General features: G+C 44.2%; 1 protein-coding gene across 10 annotated transcripts in view; it reads left to right on the top strand.

Annotated features, from left to right (window-relative positions):
* FMNL2 (formin like 2) overlaps nucleotides 1–10692 on the top strand; it is a 313595-nt gene extending 302903 nt beyond the window's left edge. For 8 of the 10 annotated variants that reach the window (XM_068245776.1, XM_068245780.1, XM_068245775.1 and 5 more), the window contains one exon: nucleotides 5014–10692. In XM_068245776.1, coding sequence (XP_068101877.1) covers nucleotides 5014–5123 — 110 coding nt within the window. In that variant the 3' untranslated portion in view covers nucleotides 5124–10692. The remainder of the gene's footprint in view (nucleotides 1–5013) is intronic. The other 2 variants (XM_068245782.1, XM_068245777.1) reach the window with 1 other exon arrangement.
* Nucleotides 10693–16275: the final 5583 nt, after the last annotated feature.

Below are 16275 nucleotides of genomic sequence, written 5' to 3'. Positions count from 1 at the left end.
AAAATTGATCAGAAAAACGATCAAAATCAGATCAGACCTGTCGGAAGTTATCTATCGAGCTGTGTATCTGCCGAAAAAACTCATGGTGTATCTCAGCATTACATATCAGAGGTGGTAGCACACATAAGATCTTGTGAGGCAAAATAGTGACCATCACTGAATTTGATCAATAAACATCAGAACACCCTAAATGCTGAGTGAAACAATCAAAATGTATAGAACGTTTTATTGTCATCTCGCCATGTGCCAACAGAAGGTCCTAGGACTACAACTTAGTCAGCTATGGTCATAGAACATGAGGGTCCATATGCAATTCACGTTCTCTCCTGGGTTTTCTCCTAGGTGATATGTTCACAACTCGTCAATAAAATGCCTTTTAAGCTACCAGCAAGCTAGAAAATACTCAAAAAAGTTTTTATAGTACTTTTTACCTACTTTTTGGTACTTTTTCAATTGCAGATGACTGAAAAGTTATTTTAACCATTTCTGCCACCCGGACGTGATCCTCACGTCCAGGCGGCTGCTCTGCTGCAGTGCCACGCCCCCGTGCCGTCCCCTGGTAGCCCTGGGATCAGTGAATAGGAACATGGTTCTCGATCACCGATCCGTGTCCCCAGCAGAAAAACCGAAGCGCTCTTATTAGAGGCTTCAGTCTTTCGGCAAATAAAATTTCCGCGTGCTCCTTGTGCTTCCGGTGATCGGGAAGCACAAGGAGGAAAAAAATAAACTGGAAAAAAGGTGGCCATTTGAAGATGGTATACTACGAACATTTTTTAAATTATAAGCTTATAAATAGTGGTGGACGCAAAAAAATGCACCTTTATTCCCAAATAAAATATCGGCGCCATACATTGTGATAGGGACAAAAATTAAATGGTGTCATAACCGAGACAAACGGGCAAATAAAATACATAGGTTTTAATTATGGTAGCATGGATTATTTTAAAGCTATAATGGACTAAAACTGAGAAATAATGAATTTTTTCCATTTTTTGTCTTATTAATCTTGTTAAAATGCATCTCCTGCAAACTGCAGCCACAGGACTTCACGGCAATCGGCATTGGGCGGTCCTGGGCCTGCCGCCGCGGCCACGCCCATTGGTGTGGGGCGGTCTTCAAGTAGTTAAAGTAAACCTGAGATAATTTAAAAGGAAAAACTCATACATACCCGGGGCTTCCTCCAGCCCCCTTCGGCCTAAATGGTCCCTCGCCGCTGTCCTCCACCTCTGGGATCTTACGCTATGGCTCCTGGTAACTTCGGGAGTCGAGGCTTACTGCGCGCGCATAGCTCATCGCGCTCCCGCACTTGGGAGTGTTCTGCACCTGTGCAGTACCACTACGCCTGCGCCAACTGGCCAAAGTTACCAGGACGATTGCAGAAGGCGGAGGATGGTGATGAGGGAGCGCTCAGGCCAAAGGGGGCTGGCGGATGCCCCAGGTATATATATAAATTGTTCCTTTTAATTAATCTCAGGTACACTTTAATTCACCAGCAAGCAAGGACATTTTGACAGTTCTTTTTCACCTACTTTTGGTACTTTTTCAATTGCAAAGTACTGAAAAATTATTTTCAAAAGAAGTTGAAAAACTATCTCCAAGGAGTAAACTCAGGAGAAAAATGAATTGCATGTGGGTTGTACATTGCAATCTTTCTGCATATAAATTGTATTTAGAGCCCTTAGCACCTAGTTTCACTGCAGGAAAGTTCAAAGGCTCACTACTTCTGTATCTTTTTTAGAGTGTGGATTCTGAACTGCAACTGTGACAGCTTGATGCAATTTTAAAAATAAAGCTATAAAACGGTTGTTCTATTTATCATCCATACTACGCATACAATCCATGGGCCATATCCTATTATCTTCTCTTGTGAGTTTTCTCTAAGTAGATATTTTCATACTTGACCAATAAAATAGTGAGGCTCCCACCAAGCAAGAAAATACTCAAAATTAGTTTGATATGACCCTTTTACCTACTGTTTAGTACTGTTTCAATTGCTAAGTGCTGAAAAAAAAATAGTTTTTAGGTACGATAAAAAATGACCTTGGAGAAAACTCAGGAGAAAAGTTAATAGGATATGGCCCATTGGCTTCAATTCATCAAGCATTACCGCATTCGGTAAGGGCCCGTTTCCACTAGTGCGACGCGATTTCGCCGGCATTCCGACGCTTGTAAAAACGCATGCGGGTGCGTTTCCGCATGCGTTTTACCCGCGATTTCGCGTGCGATTTCGCATGGCAGGGTGCCATGCGAAATTAACCATGACACTGCCAGGACAAAATAACATTGGGAAGGGTGCGAAATCGCACGCGAAATCGCGGGTAAAAACGCATGTACCAAACGCATGCGTTTTTACTATTAAATACATTAGCGGCGATTCGCACGGATTCCCGACGCAGGCGAAAACTGTGGGTCCCGCCGTGCAGATTTGGCCCGCTGCCAAATCGCTCCCGCACGCCGCACAGGTGGAAACAGCCCCATCCACTAACATTAGCTATGCGAATCCGCATGCAGTGCCCGCATGCGGATTCGCCCTAGTGGAAACGAGCCCTAATGCTGAAAACAGCTGACTTTACGGAGCACTTAGTAAAATGTTAATTCATCAAAGCAGTTACCGCATGAGAAGCAGACATTCCTGTGCAGAGAGATAAATTACCGACTTGTTAAGCGATTACCTCAACACATGTCAGTAAAATGTCAGCAAATGTTAATTCATCAAAGCAGTTACCGCATGAGAAGCAGACATTCCTGTGCAAAGAGATAAATTACCGACTTGTTAAGCGATTACCTCAACACATGTCAGTAAAATGTCAGCAAATGTTAATTCATCAAGCTCACAGCATTCGATAACATGTGAGGTGTTTATCTCCAGCTCTCCCCTGTCGATAAGGAGCTTGGAATGCCTTCTCCATGTGTGACAGGACCATAGAAACCTCCCCTGTCCCCTGCAAGTGCTGCTGATAGGTTGGCCAGGCTTCTCGGGTGGAACAGACCTCCCCCCCCCCAGGCAGCCAGGGGAGAGAAAAGAATTAAAGTTATTTTCCAGGCACCCTTCTTTTCTAGGCACCCTTCGGTAGTGTAACCCCTTGAGTGCCTGTTTAAATATGCAGGGATGCAAGTGGGAGCTCGTGGCAAAATGACCTAAGCAGGGAATGTGTAATGTTTCTCAGCAGTTCATCTAAGCTGTGGCAAGTAAATAGAAACTTAAGACTAATGAGACAGATTCAGCAAGAGCAGAGGCAGCACAACAAATATAAAAGGCACATGTATAGGGATGTCGGTGCTGCCTCTCTCCTATTGTAATGCCCTCACTGCACGGACCTCTTCGGTAACTTACCGAACATCTACCACATGTGTGAAAATATTGATGAATTAGCACAGTGAAGTGTAAAATACTGAATGCGGTATTTTAAGGACTGGGATTTTGTAATCGAACACCCTTTGATGAATTGAAGCCATTGTTTTCACTTTAAATGGGGAGAAGAGGGAATAAAATACAACTTCTGCTGACTCCTCTTATCTCTCCCGGATCTCAGAGAAATATTTAATTAGCATCACTGTCACTTCTTTACAACACTTGATACACAAGCACGAGTTTTATAGGATTGTACACACGTCCAACAAACGCGCATGACCAACCCGATGACATGACCGTCCGTACGACCCAGCGATTGCTGCATGACTTTGCATGCTGAGCACGTAAGCAGAATGACAGCAATAGACCGCCAAAACAAGTGCAAATCATTCAAGGCCTTAAGGACCCGTTTCCACTTGAGCGGTTTCCGCGCCGAATCCGCAGAGTTTCCCCGCAGGCAAATCGCACAGGGAAAGGCAGTGGGAAGGTTCATGGCGCTCTACCCCCAACCATCACGCCAGTCGGTGCAGGATCAGGCAAGCCAGGCCACAGCAGTAGAGAAGTACAAAGGAGGATCCGCAAATCGCACAGGGAAACTCTGCCATAGGAAGTAGTAGCGCCGCCGGCCAAATCGCTTGCGCTAGCGATTCGGCAGGCTTTTCCATCTAGTTGTGTGGGAGACTGCGAATCTGCATACCTGCAGACCCGGAAGTGCCGCCACGCGTCTCGCAGACGCGTGAAGCACAAGTGGAAACGGGCCCTTAGGCTCATAAACACATGCAACTTTTCTGCCCAACTATCGTCCAAACTTGGTCTGTTGGACGATGGTTGGGCCTGTGTAGGCCTGACAAATGGCGAGCCACTGATCCAACCGGTGGATCAACTCACATGCCTGTTTGGCTCATATCATGCAGCCAGCCATGTGTGTACAAGTCGTTTGAATGACTTGTGCTTGTTTTGAATGCAGCCATATCGTGCAGTCCCTTGTTCCGCTTGGGCGGGCAGTATGCAAATGACTTGGCCGTTCGGCTGGTTGGTGCGTGTAAAATACAAGTCGTGCAATTTCTTGGACGTGCGGTAGGTCATGTCGTCGGATTGATCGTGCAGTTTAGTTGGACGTGTGTACAAGCCTTTAGGAGTAGGAGGGGATAAAATATAAAAAAGATGCTTTAACTAGATACTGGGCTGTGGCTACAGGAAGCATTTGCTTTAACAGAAAAGACAAAACATTTTTCTGATAGTGATTTTTTAACGTTTTCTGCTATCACAAGATGGAGGCCGTTCAGCTACTGTAGTTCTTTAGTTACACCTCACACACCATGAACGTCAAACATTATGTCATCTAAAAGTTCTGTGACCTGTTGACTCTTTGAAGAGAACGCATTTCTACAATTTTTCTTCCTTTTTAAAGAAAAATGTTAACATTTTAATTGTTTGATTAAAAAAGAAAAAGCTGCTTTAAAGAAATGAGTTATCATTTTGTGAGAGGTGTTACATTCTATCGAACTATCCTGTGAACAATCCCTATTGGATAAGCCTTGCTATTTTAGCCCCACCCCTCCTTTTACAAGCTGCTTTGATTGGCTGCCAGACCTTCTCTTCCTCTTTCCTGTCTTGCCACGATGAAGGAGATTGGATCTAACGCTTCTATCTTCTTCCAGATCTTAGGAGCCAGCCGTACAGGAGAGCCGACGCGGTGAGGAGGAGCGTAAGGAAGCGTTTCGACGACCAGACCATGCGCTCTGTCAATGGTGCTGAAATATCCATATGAGCAGGAGAATTTCTTACATTTTGCCGTGTGCGTGTATTGAGCATGCCACGTTTTTGTATGCATTGCGCGGCCCCGACCATGACTGCACATTTCTAAGCAAGGCCATTTTTTTTTTACCTTTGAACTGCACAGGGCTCAAACTGGACAAAAAGACTAAATGGGCATAATGAGAAAAGGTTGAAAAAAAATTGAGCAGAGACTTAAAACGCGTTGGCTTCTCCACTCCGAACAGATATGTATCCGACTGTAGCTAACAAGTGCCTAAATCCTAAATACCTGGTCAGACAGATCCGAGCAATAGATGTGGATTTGATCAGGTATCATTTCACACCAATACGTTACTCAGTGTTTTTAACCAAAATGTAAAATACGGTGATTTTACTTTTGTTACATAAACATCGAAGAGAGAGTGGACCAGTAGGGGCTCCTGTAGGAGCCTTGGCAGTTTCTACACAAGTAAAGTCGAAGGATAAGGCCGACCGAAGGGGTCCTGTAGAGGCGTTAGTCTTGCACTTAACGGCCATTAAAGAAGAACTCCAACCTCATTCAAACGCCGGATCTTGTTTTACTGATGCACATCATGAAAATTTAACATGCAGACTCACTCCGATGGGAAGCATCCCTTGGCAAAAACACCACATGGCTGCCTCTAGCCTTCATTTTCTGATTGGCCAAGATTCCAAACCCTACTTGTTGTATTCAAAAACACAGGTTATGCCAGGTTCCAGGCTCTACCCCCTCTCCCAGTGTAGTTTTCAAACAGGGAGGAAGCACAGAATCATGTGACAGGAGGCTACAGCCCCAGGACCACAGAAGCCTGTTCAACCTGGCTACAGTGGATGGTGTACAACTCACTTTAAAGGTCAAATGAGGTTGAAGTAAAGTGAGGGCTACGATTCTTCTGTTTCCTGGATACTTTTTACTCCGGGTTGCTTTTTAAAGTGACTCTGAAGACAGAGTGAATGAAATATGTGTGTTACCTTGGGCAGTGTTTCACATACCGGTATCCCTTATGCAGGTTACAGTATGTGAAGGGCTGTGGAGTCTTCCGGTGGGCTGATTAAGCTTCTCCTCAGCTTATCCCGGAAACATCCCCTGCTTTACTTTGACTTCATCGTTCAGCTCAAAGGCCCACCCACCTCATATAAACCCAGTCATTGGATAGCTGCACTGCCTTAAAGGGGAACTGAAGAGAGAGGTATATGGAGGCTGCCATGTTTATTTCCTTTTAAGCAATACCAGTTGCCTGGCAGCCCTGCTGATCCTCTGCCTCTAATACTATTGGCCATAGCCCCTGAACAAGCATGCAGCAGATCAGGTGTTTCAGACTTTAAAGTCAGAGCTGACAAGACTAGCTGCATGCTTGTTTCTGGTGTTATTCAGATACTACTGCAGAGAAATAGACCAGCAGGGCTGCCAGGCAACTGGTATGGATTAAAAGGAAATAAATATGGCAGCCTCCATATACCTCTTACTTCAGATCCCCTTTAACAGGTCACACACACCCCTCCTCTCAGCACTCTGCTGGCTTCATGAAGTGATTGGTCTCTAATGATGTCATTACTGACATGCATGCATGATAGGGGAGCCCATCATTTTTTGTTTTCAGTGTTACTTTAAAAATCAAATTTTTTACTGTCACTAAATCTGACTAATTACCATATTTATCTCATGATGATACAATATAATTTAACTAATGACGCTCTCACAGATTGTGCGTGTGCCCGCCCCTCCCCTCATCAGAACTCCCAGTGCATCATGGGAGAAGGGTTTATTTTCTCTTTGACTCCGCCCAGCTCTGCTTCGATAAGCTGATGCAGAGGCGTGGCCACACACAGGAGGGAATCTTACATTTGGGCGGCACATGTACCTGGCAGGTAGTGGCATGAGGACCTGCTTTTTTTTCACACAAAGGAATGTAAGTTTTCTAATGGCACACTAACGTGGCTATGGCATGTGGCCATCATGCTGTGTGGAGTTCTCCTTTAATTTTTAAAGGGATTTAGGTGTGTGTGAAGGAAGTGATATTAAAAAAAACCTGCACCTTTAAATAATAATAATAAAAAGAAAACGTGGAATAGATTATTAGCATAACCCCGTTTTCATAGGTTTGTCCTGGATACATTTTTTGGGGGGCTTTTCCAGTTCCAAGAAGGAAGTTGTATTTTGTAAATAACTAGCACTAATGAATGGCACACTAACTGGATTTGTAAACCTTATGTTTGAAAGAGATATGCTAATATAACATTTATAGGGAAACATTTCTCAAAATGACTGTTGTTGTTTTTTTTATTTTTTTACTGCTGTTTTTGTCCCTGTTGCAGAGAAGGTAAGGAAAGGTCTCCCCAACTGGGACACAGACATCCATTAACTCATCTGAGGTTCTGATTCTTCCAGGCTATATTCAAAAGTTATATTGGAAATTGGGTTCTAAAGTGTAACTGCAGTGAAAACGGATACTCAGCAAATGTGTTAATTATCCCTTGCTTCATCTGTGATGCATGCACTGAATTATTGATTCTGCTTCTGGAGTTACACAGGATACAGCAATAGAAACCCAATTTGTTTACACCTGCATTGGGAGATAACATCAGAACAGTTTGTCCCCGATCTCCCCCTGTAGCTAGTCACATTTGCAGCTGCATTCCAGGTGCTTAAAGCGGATCCGAGATAAAAAAAAACTAACTATAACAAGTAACTTTACTATATATCTTATGTAAAGTTTAGATAGTTTACCTAGCAAATCTAGCTGCAAACAGCTTCAATGAATATTTATTGCTGTGATACAATGAGGGCAGCCATGTTCTGTTTGTCACATTACACACAGGCAAGCTGATCTGTATCTCCCACTCCTCTCCTCTTCCCTCCTCCCCCCTGCCACTGAAATCTCTGGCTAGTAACACCTCCTCCTGCCCAGACTGAGCTCCCATAAGCCCTTGCTACTAAGGCTCAGAGTGCCAAGGCTCTCTGAAGAAGCTGTGGGCGAGGCTTGTTTAGTTTATAGGGAATAAGAGTATTAAAACAAAACAAAAAAAGTATTTGGCTTGAGGAATGCCCTATAAACTATATGAAAGGAACACATTTATTGAATGAGTAAAAGTTATCTCGGATCCTCATTAACATGATGGGTGACTGTTTACATCTAACATAAGCACAGGTTGATCACCTTGGCTCCATGTCCCAACTGCCACAACAGATAGAACAGGGTGCCCAGGTCACAAGTGACTATTTCTAAGAGGCAGAACAGTGCTGAGTGGGGTGAGCTAGCAGGAACAGGGCAGTGCAATGCAGAAGGAGACAAGTGAGTGGTGCAAGATGGTCGAGGCAGAGTTGGATGGAACAGCAGAAGCAGAGTGTGGCGGGAACAAAATGAACAGAGGGAGTGGTGCAAGGTGGGTGACACATAGTTGTGCGGAGCTGCAGGATCAGAGTGGGTCAGGGCAGCAGGAGCAGAGAGAGTAGTGCCGGGTGGCTGAAACAGAGTGGGGCAGGGCACAGGAGCAGAGTGGTGCCGGGCTGCATGAGCAGAGTGGTGTAGAGTTGCAGAAGCAGAGTGGGGTAGGGCGCAGGATCAGAGTGATGCTGGGCTGCAGGAGCAGAGTGAGAAGGGGCAGCAGAAGCAGAATGGTGCAGGGCTACAGGAGCAGAGTGGTGTAGGGTTGCAGAAGCAGAGTGGGGTAGGGCGCAGGAGCAGAGTGGTGCTAGGCTGCAGGATCAGAGTGAGGAAGGGTAGCAGGATCAGAGTGATACTGGGCTGCAGGAGCAGAGTGAGAAGGGGCAGCAGGAGCAGAATGGTGCAGGGCTACAGGAGCAGAGTGGTGTAGGGTTGCAGAAGCAGAGTGGGGTAGGGCGCAGGAGCAGAATGGTGCTGGGCTGCAGGAGCAGAGTGAGAAGGGGCAGCAGGAGCAGAATGGTGCAGGGCTACAGGAGCAGAGTGGGGCAGGAGCAGAGTGGTGCAAGGATACAGGCGCTGAGTGAGGCAATGCAGCAGGAGCAGAGTGAGGCAGGGTGCAGGAACAAAGTGGGGCAGGGTGCAGGAGTAGAGTGGTGCAGATTTTAATAAACTTTTATTTAGAAAAAAGATTGTGGGATACTAAAGTGTATGGGCAGTTGTGAAGATTATTCGGACCTCTTCCTCTTGCACACTGTTAAGAGTGTTTTCTAGGCAACCTTAAAGGGTACCTGATCCAAAATTAATTTAAAGGAAACCAGAGCTGAAAAAGATAAAGGTTTTATACAAACCTGGGGCTTCCTCCAGCCCCATGAGCACGGATAGCTCCCACGCCGTCGTCCTCGGCCTACTACAGGCCACATGGTAAACAGTTTTACTACCAATTGAGTGTTTTGGACCGCTTCCAGGTACACTTTAGAATTACCAGTTCTCCCTGCCGTAGCCTGCAGAAACAGACCAACACCGCTTCAAGCTGCCTTGAAGTCAGATGAGATAAAATCGTTATACCGACCGGTTTGCCAATTCCTGATATTTTACGTACTTCAATTCCATGAACAAAAAAAATCTAAATTGAGTTTCAGCCAATCACAAATTCTTACTTCCATTTTTCTTTTAGTGCAAAAAACAAAACCTTACAAGACTTCCTTTCTGATGACCTTATTTGACAGCATTGTGATATGTCTATTGTATAAAATAATTAAATTGTATAGTATTTAATCGCATTTCGAGGAGGGTTCTACAACATCAGACTCTGACTTTGCTTCGATAATTAAGTCAGAACCAAACACACAACAAACTGTTTCAGCAAAAATCGATCAACTCTCCCATTTTCTTCCACTTAAAGCACATTCCCATCTTCCCAGAGGGCTGATATTGTAAAGCAGAACAGTAAACTGTAAAAAGCATTTATCATATGCCTTATTTATGTACAGGCTCTAGAAGTAGAGCTAGCATGGTTGAGGTGAGCCGGCCAGAAAGTCCGGGGATCAGTCCTCCAATCACAGCAACGTCTAAAACTTGAAGCATTCTAATTGGCCGAATAGTGTAGTATTATTACTACAACCTATCAGAAGCCTATAAACCTAGTTCAAGAGGGTTCTGCTCATCCTATCAAGTTATCGGAATTACCCTATTGACTTTCTCATTGCCTCACCTCAACCATACTACCGCCCTTGAAGTCCTACTTGTATCCAGCCGGAAATGATTAGTTGTTGTTTTGTTGCTGTGGTGACTTTGCAGACACACTGGCCCATATGCATATGCAGTTTTCTCCTAAGTGATATTTTAAAACGTGTCAATAAAATGCCTTTAAAACCAACAGCAAGCAAGAAAAAGGAATTTAGATAGTCCCTTTTCAACAACTTTTTGGTATTTTTTCAACTGCAAAATGATGAAATGTTATTTAAAGAGAACCTGTAATAAAAAAAAGTTCCCCTGGGGGTACTCACCTTGGTAGGGGGAAGCCTCAGGGTCCCAATGAGGCTTCCCCCTCCGCTGTAGCTGCAGGCAATCCAGCGCTGGCTCCCCCGAAGTCTCCGGCAATCCAGGCTCGACAAGCTACATTTATTTACCTTCCCTGGCTCCAGCGGGGCAGTATCGGCTCTCCGCTCGGAGATAGGCGGAAATAGCCGATCTCTGTCGGGTCCGCTCTACTACACAGGTGCAGGAGACTTGCGCCTGCGCAGTAGAGTGGACCAACAGCGATCGGCTATTTCCGCCTATCTCCGAGCGGAGAGCCGATACTGCCCCTGCGCTGGAGACAGGAAGGTAAATATTTACATCCCCGCTGATCGGAGGGCCAGAGCGAGACCGCCGTGGGACACAGGAGGACGGGGGAAGCCTTGATAGGATCCGGAGGCTTCCCTCTACCGAGGTGAGTACCCCCCAGAGGAACTTTTTGTTGTTACAGGTTTTCTTTAAATAGAAGATGAAAATGTATCTCTTAGGAGAAAACTCAGGTGAAAAAGTGAATTGCATTGGGGCCACTGAGTTCACTGAACCAGCTTGATACACTGGAGAACATCATTTATCTGGATTGGATGTGTTCAAAATTGTCTGCTACCGGCTGGCAAAATTTTGCGTCCATCGTGGGTTATATCAGAACACAGTGAAGGTTACAAAGAGGTGGCTGTGGAACTGCAGTGATGTAGCTTATTTTTACAAATAGCAGGCTGTACCGGACTCGTTTCAGATAGTATGGAATGGATCTGGAAGCTCTGGCGCTAGTCTACTTTAGGGGAACCAGCAGGAAACCTCATAAGGAAATTCAGCTAACGTGATTGGGTGGGCGGCATCCTCTCATACTTTTAGATGCCAGATAGGTTGCAGTAAATTACACCCGCACTATTCAACCAATCACAGTACTTCATGCTGTATACATAGGGTGCTGTGATTGGAGAACTGTTCTCTATGAGGTTTCCTGCTGGGTCCCCTAAAGTGGAAACTTTGTGAGGTTTTCATTATTGCTATCTGTGACACCTTTTCCTGCCCGGGACCTTTCATGGCTTTGGTATGAAACCTGGTGGTTCAGGGGGCAGGAAATGAGAGGCAACAGTGAGAAAACTAAAGCTAGCTGGGGCAATCTAACTTGCTTTTGTCACTCATGGAGAGATTTCACAACTTCCTCTCTAGACAGGAAGATAAGAAAATTCTCACAGATGGGGAAACAAGACAATTAAAACCGATTGTAAGCCATTGGCACTAGGCAGGAGTGTTCTGTATCGGTACATTGTTCCATATTCGGAACTGAGCAAGTATATCAAGCACAGTGGACTGCAGCAGGGAGGGCTACCTAGCCCTGGAGGCCACCTCTGTGCATTGCCCTCCATGGTGCATTCCAGCAACTTCCTCCTTCCAGCTGTAAAGGAGGAAGTATTGAGAACTGGGAAGCACCGTGGAGGGCAGTGCACAGAGGCGGCTTCAAAGGAGAGTGAACTCCATCCCCAAGATACGCTGTGCTTGAAGTTCTTGTTTTCTTCGGAATCATTCAGAACAGCGTTCTTCTATGCCTGGTTGCCACACTATCCAAAACTACAGTACTTTTCTCCCGGAGTTGGGCTTTCAGCATTCCTATAGTCCGTCATGACCTGGGGAGTTGCAAACGTCTGCGGCTTCACTAGCAGACAGCTTTATAACTCCAGTCCAGATTTTCAGAATAACCTTGCCGGATGTTTTCCAGTTCAGGCGTAATGATGGTCAATGGGATACAAATCCGACTTTGATGCAAATTTCATGCAAATATGATGCAGCTTGAAACAAGACCAACCAGAATTGTCAGAAAGTGCATTTAACTGACCCAGTTCCAATCTTCATTAATTTGCCTGTATGCCAGACTCATTTGCATCCCATTGACTGTCTGCACTTAGGAGACCCCTTGTAAGTCCAGGTCACGGGGTCTACAGGGATCTCACACCTTTAGGCCACTGGAGATCATCAAGTGGTCCTGCAGAACTGGACAGGAAGTCTTCTCTGGTCTTAGTGGGGATGGTCAATGTAATGCAAAAAGTTCTAAGGTGATGAAGGATTATGTAAGTTCTGAATGCAAACATTTGCTGCTTTAAAATGGACCAATCAAATCCCACCAAGGTGGGTTCCCATTCCTCCATTTTCAAGCTGCATGCATTTGCAATATCCTGCTTTTAACTCGGAATACCTTGCATCTCATTGACTATCCTTATTGTTCAATGTTCTTCAGCCCAGGGGTATCTCAGTAATCAGGTCCACAGAATGTTGTGCCTATGTAACAATGACTCCAGCTCTTCCGAGGGTCTGTATATACCTAAGGGAAGGTGGTAGGAGGGATGTATGATTCACAAGGTGACTGCTGTCCTGCCTTACAATATTAGAATTTCTGGGAGTGTGGTTACACTTTAAAGAGTAGCTCCACTTGGAACAGGCTTTCTTCGGATGCAACAAGGTGGGGTTCAGGTCTTAGTCTGCTGCCTTAGACCCCTCTGTAGAAATCTCCACGATTGCCAGTTAGGGAGGGTCAGTGAGATGGAAATAATTCCAAGTGGATGCAGGATTATACAAATTGAAAATGCAAATGTATGCAGCTTGAAAATGGACCAGTCAAATTCACCCTCGACCTTCCCTACTGCCATAGGTCAAGTTAACATTTCACTCAATGTTTGGCTATGGACAGCCTGTGACCACTCTGCAGATAACAAAACGGCCACATCATACTCCTTCTAATGGGTTTTCTGTTGGGATATTTAGAGAGTTTATTTAGCTTGCTGACAATAATGGCACAAAAAATCATGACCACCGATGGTCAATGAGATGCTTGAACTGGCCATACATCACCCGATGTGCCACCAGATTGATCATTAGATCTCTAAAGCCAGCCCATACACTCCACACCGATTATCTATAGATTTCCTCCTGCTGCTGCCCCCCCAAGTGTACGTGTCCCCTTTATGACCGTGTGCAGTGTTGAAGGCTCACCTGTCACACTCCGGTGTAAATCCTGGCTTCCTCCAGTGTCTGGCGTCACCGTGGTTGCCTTTACTACCTGACACTGGGGCATGTAGTGACTTGTTACATGATCTAGTGTCACGTGGTACAGGTACTCGTGGTTTGTGACTTGCGTGACAGGTGAGCTTTCAACGCTGGGTATGGGGGGGTGGTACATCAGTCTTCAGGATATCGAATACCGTTACAGCCACACATCGGATCGAGCCCTTGCAACTGAGATTTTTCCACTGCACATCATTGCAGATTAGGTGTTGCTCCTCCCAAACTTGTCATCTGCATACTACTTCTTGTAGAATGACTCCGAGGAAAAACATTAGGAGCTAGTATGGTTGAAGTGACCCATATGGAAAAGTCCTCCAATCATAGCAATGTCTACAAGCATCCTAATTGTCCAAATAGTGTAGGCGCCATATGACTACAACCCACTTTAACCTAGCAATTCTAGAGGGTGCTCTCCACCCAATCACATTAGCAGAATTTCCCTACAGACTTTCTTACTGGCTCACCTCAAACATACTACAACAACAACAACCAATATTTGTAAAGCCCTTTTCTCCTGTAGGACTCAAATCGCATAAGCATGGCTCAGACCAGTAATTGGTTGATTGATACATTTTGGTATAGAGGAAGAATTCTACAAATCTGCAAATTCCAGGCTAAACAGATGGCTTTTCAGTCTGGAATCTAATAACTCCTGGGATGGAGTTACTGAGTGTGGTAGGAATTTCCAAAGGGTAGGGGTAGCATGACAGAAATCTCCAAATGGCTCAAAATATTTTGGGTGCACTCTGGGATTGATCAGGTTGATGGATTCTCCTGATCTGAGGTTGTGAGAGGTGTGGTGCAGCGCCAAACATTTCAGCTAAGGAACAGATCTCTCCAGAGGGAAGAGCAGGGTCTGATAGGGACTTGGCTTCTGCCTTGCAACACCCGCTGTAAAGTTCCGTTTTGGGTGGAGCTGCTCTTTAAATTGCGTTCGAGTGATCACTCATTGCATCTCTGACTTCCGTCTCCTCTACTGATATGTAGTTTTATGATGACCTGTTTTTAAATGTACAGATATTTTGCTACAGAGTTGATGCTGTTTTTTAAGTTTTTCTTTCCCCCCTCCTTTGTTTTATACTTCTTTAACCCCTGGCCTAGCCGCTGGGTAATACTGTAAATATTGTTTAAAATAAAAATAAAAAAAACAAAAACAAATGAAAATCGCATCAGCCTGTGCTACACAATCTGAATGTTATTTTAACTTATAGTTTGTTGTTTTGTTTTTATATTTAACTAAAAAAAATACATTTTGGGGATCAAAGTTACATTGTCATTTGCTTAACTTTCCATTATATTTTTTTCACTTGTGTACAACTGCCAGTACAGTCCGTGTTACATTTGCACAAGCGTGTGATCTTACATACCAGGAGAACATGCCAATGTTAATATGACCTTTAACCTGATAAAGCGATGTAGTGGAAGTGACCCGTGGACAGAGCTGACTTGGATTTAAAGTGGTCTGGTGAACCACGGAGGTGGCCATTTTGGAAGCTTTGCAAAGTTGCACAGAATAGATTCATGCACACTCTGTGCGGACACAGTTTTCTGTGTATAATAACTACACAAATCAGGCCGTCATGGAATTGGGCCAATTAAATGCACTTCCTGTTGATGCTGATTGGCCCACATTCCAAGCTGCATACGGTTTATATGAAATTTCTATGAGAGTTAGAATCGCTAACATCTCATTGATCGTCTTCCTTCTTGAACAATAAAAATATTTATAAAAAAAGGCGTCATAAGTGTTTCAAGTCTGCTGAAAAGAGACATTGGGCAGGATTGACAAAGCTTTTTCACCTGTTTTCACATTATCTATGTTATATTTTTAAGCTCCCTAAGAACAAAAATATAACATAATTAAGGGGAGAAAAGTAATACTGAAATGACATTAATCAGAAACCACTTACTTTGAGTGATTATTTTGGTTGTAAACGTGCTGAAAGTTATTTTTTATCAATTAGGTGATAAGTCATTTATGAGAAGGTTTATGAATAAAGTCCATTGGGGTAATAAGCTGAACATATGAAGTTTACCTTCTGTGAAATTAGCATTACAAAATCAGTTTTTATTCCAGAGTTCAGGAAAAATACTTCTGTCGCTTAGCGTGTCAGGCTTAAGTTCTTTAAAGAGGAACTCCAGTGAAAATAATGTAATAAAGTGCTTCATTTTCCAATAATTATGTATAAAACGATTTAGTCAGTGTTTGCCCTCTGTAAAATCTTTCCTCTCCCTGGTTTACATTCTGACAGTTATCAAATGGTGACATTTTTACTGCTGGCAGGCGATGTCAGTGGAAGGAGATGCTTGCTTTTTTGGCAGATGGAAACGACTGTAAACAGCTGTTATTTCCCACAATGCAACAAGGCTCCCACAGTGTGATGTCAGAACCATGGTCCTGACATCCCACTGTGGGAGGAGTTTCACCACAATATCAGCCATACAGAGCCGCCTGATGATCTGTTTTTGAAAAGGAAAAGATTTCTCATGGGAAAGGGGGTATCAGCTACTGATTGGGATGAAGTTCAATTTTTGGTTACGGTTCTTTAATGTCAGGTGAAAATCCCTCCCCTTAGACCACAACCCTTCCTTGCAAAATTAAAGGGAAACTCTTTAAGGTTTAATTACAGCCAAAAAAGGGAGTCTGAAGCGTCCCTAAATCACTGTTTTTATTTCACAATA

This window comes from Hyperolius riggenbachi, chromosome 7, assembly GCF_040937935.1.
Source record: "Hyperolius riggenbachi isolate aHypRig1 chromosome 7, aHypRig1.pri, whole genome shotgun sequence".
NCBI classification, from domain to species: domain Eukaryota; kingdom Metazoa; phylum Chordata; class Amphibia; order Anura; family Hyperoliidae; genus Hyperolius; species Hyperolius riggenbachi.
This window is presented reverse-complemented; position numbering and strand designations above follow the sequence as displayed.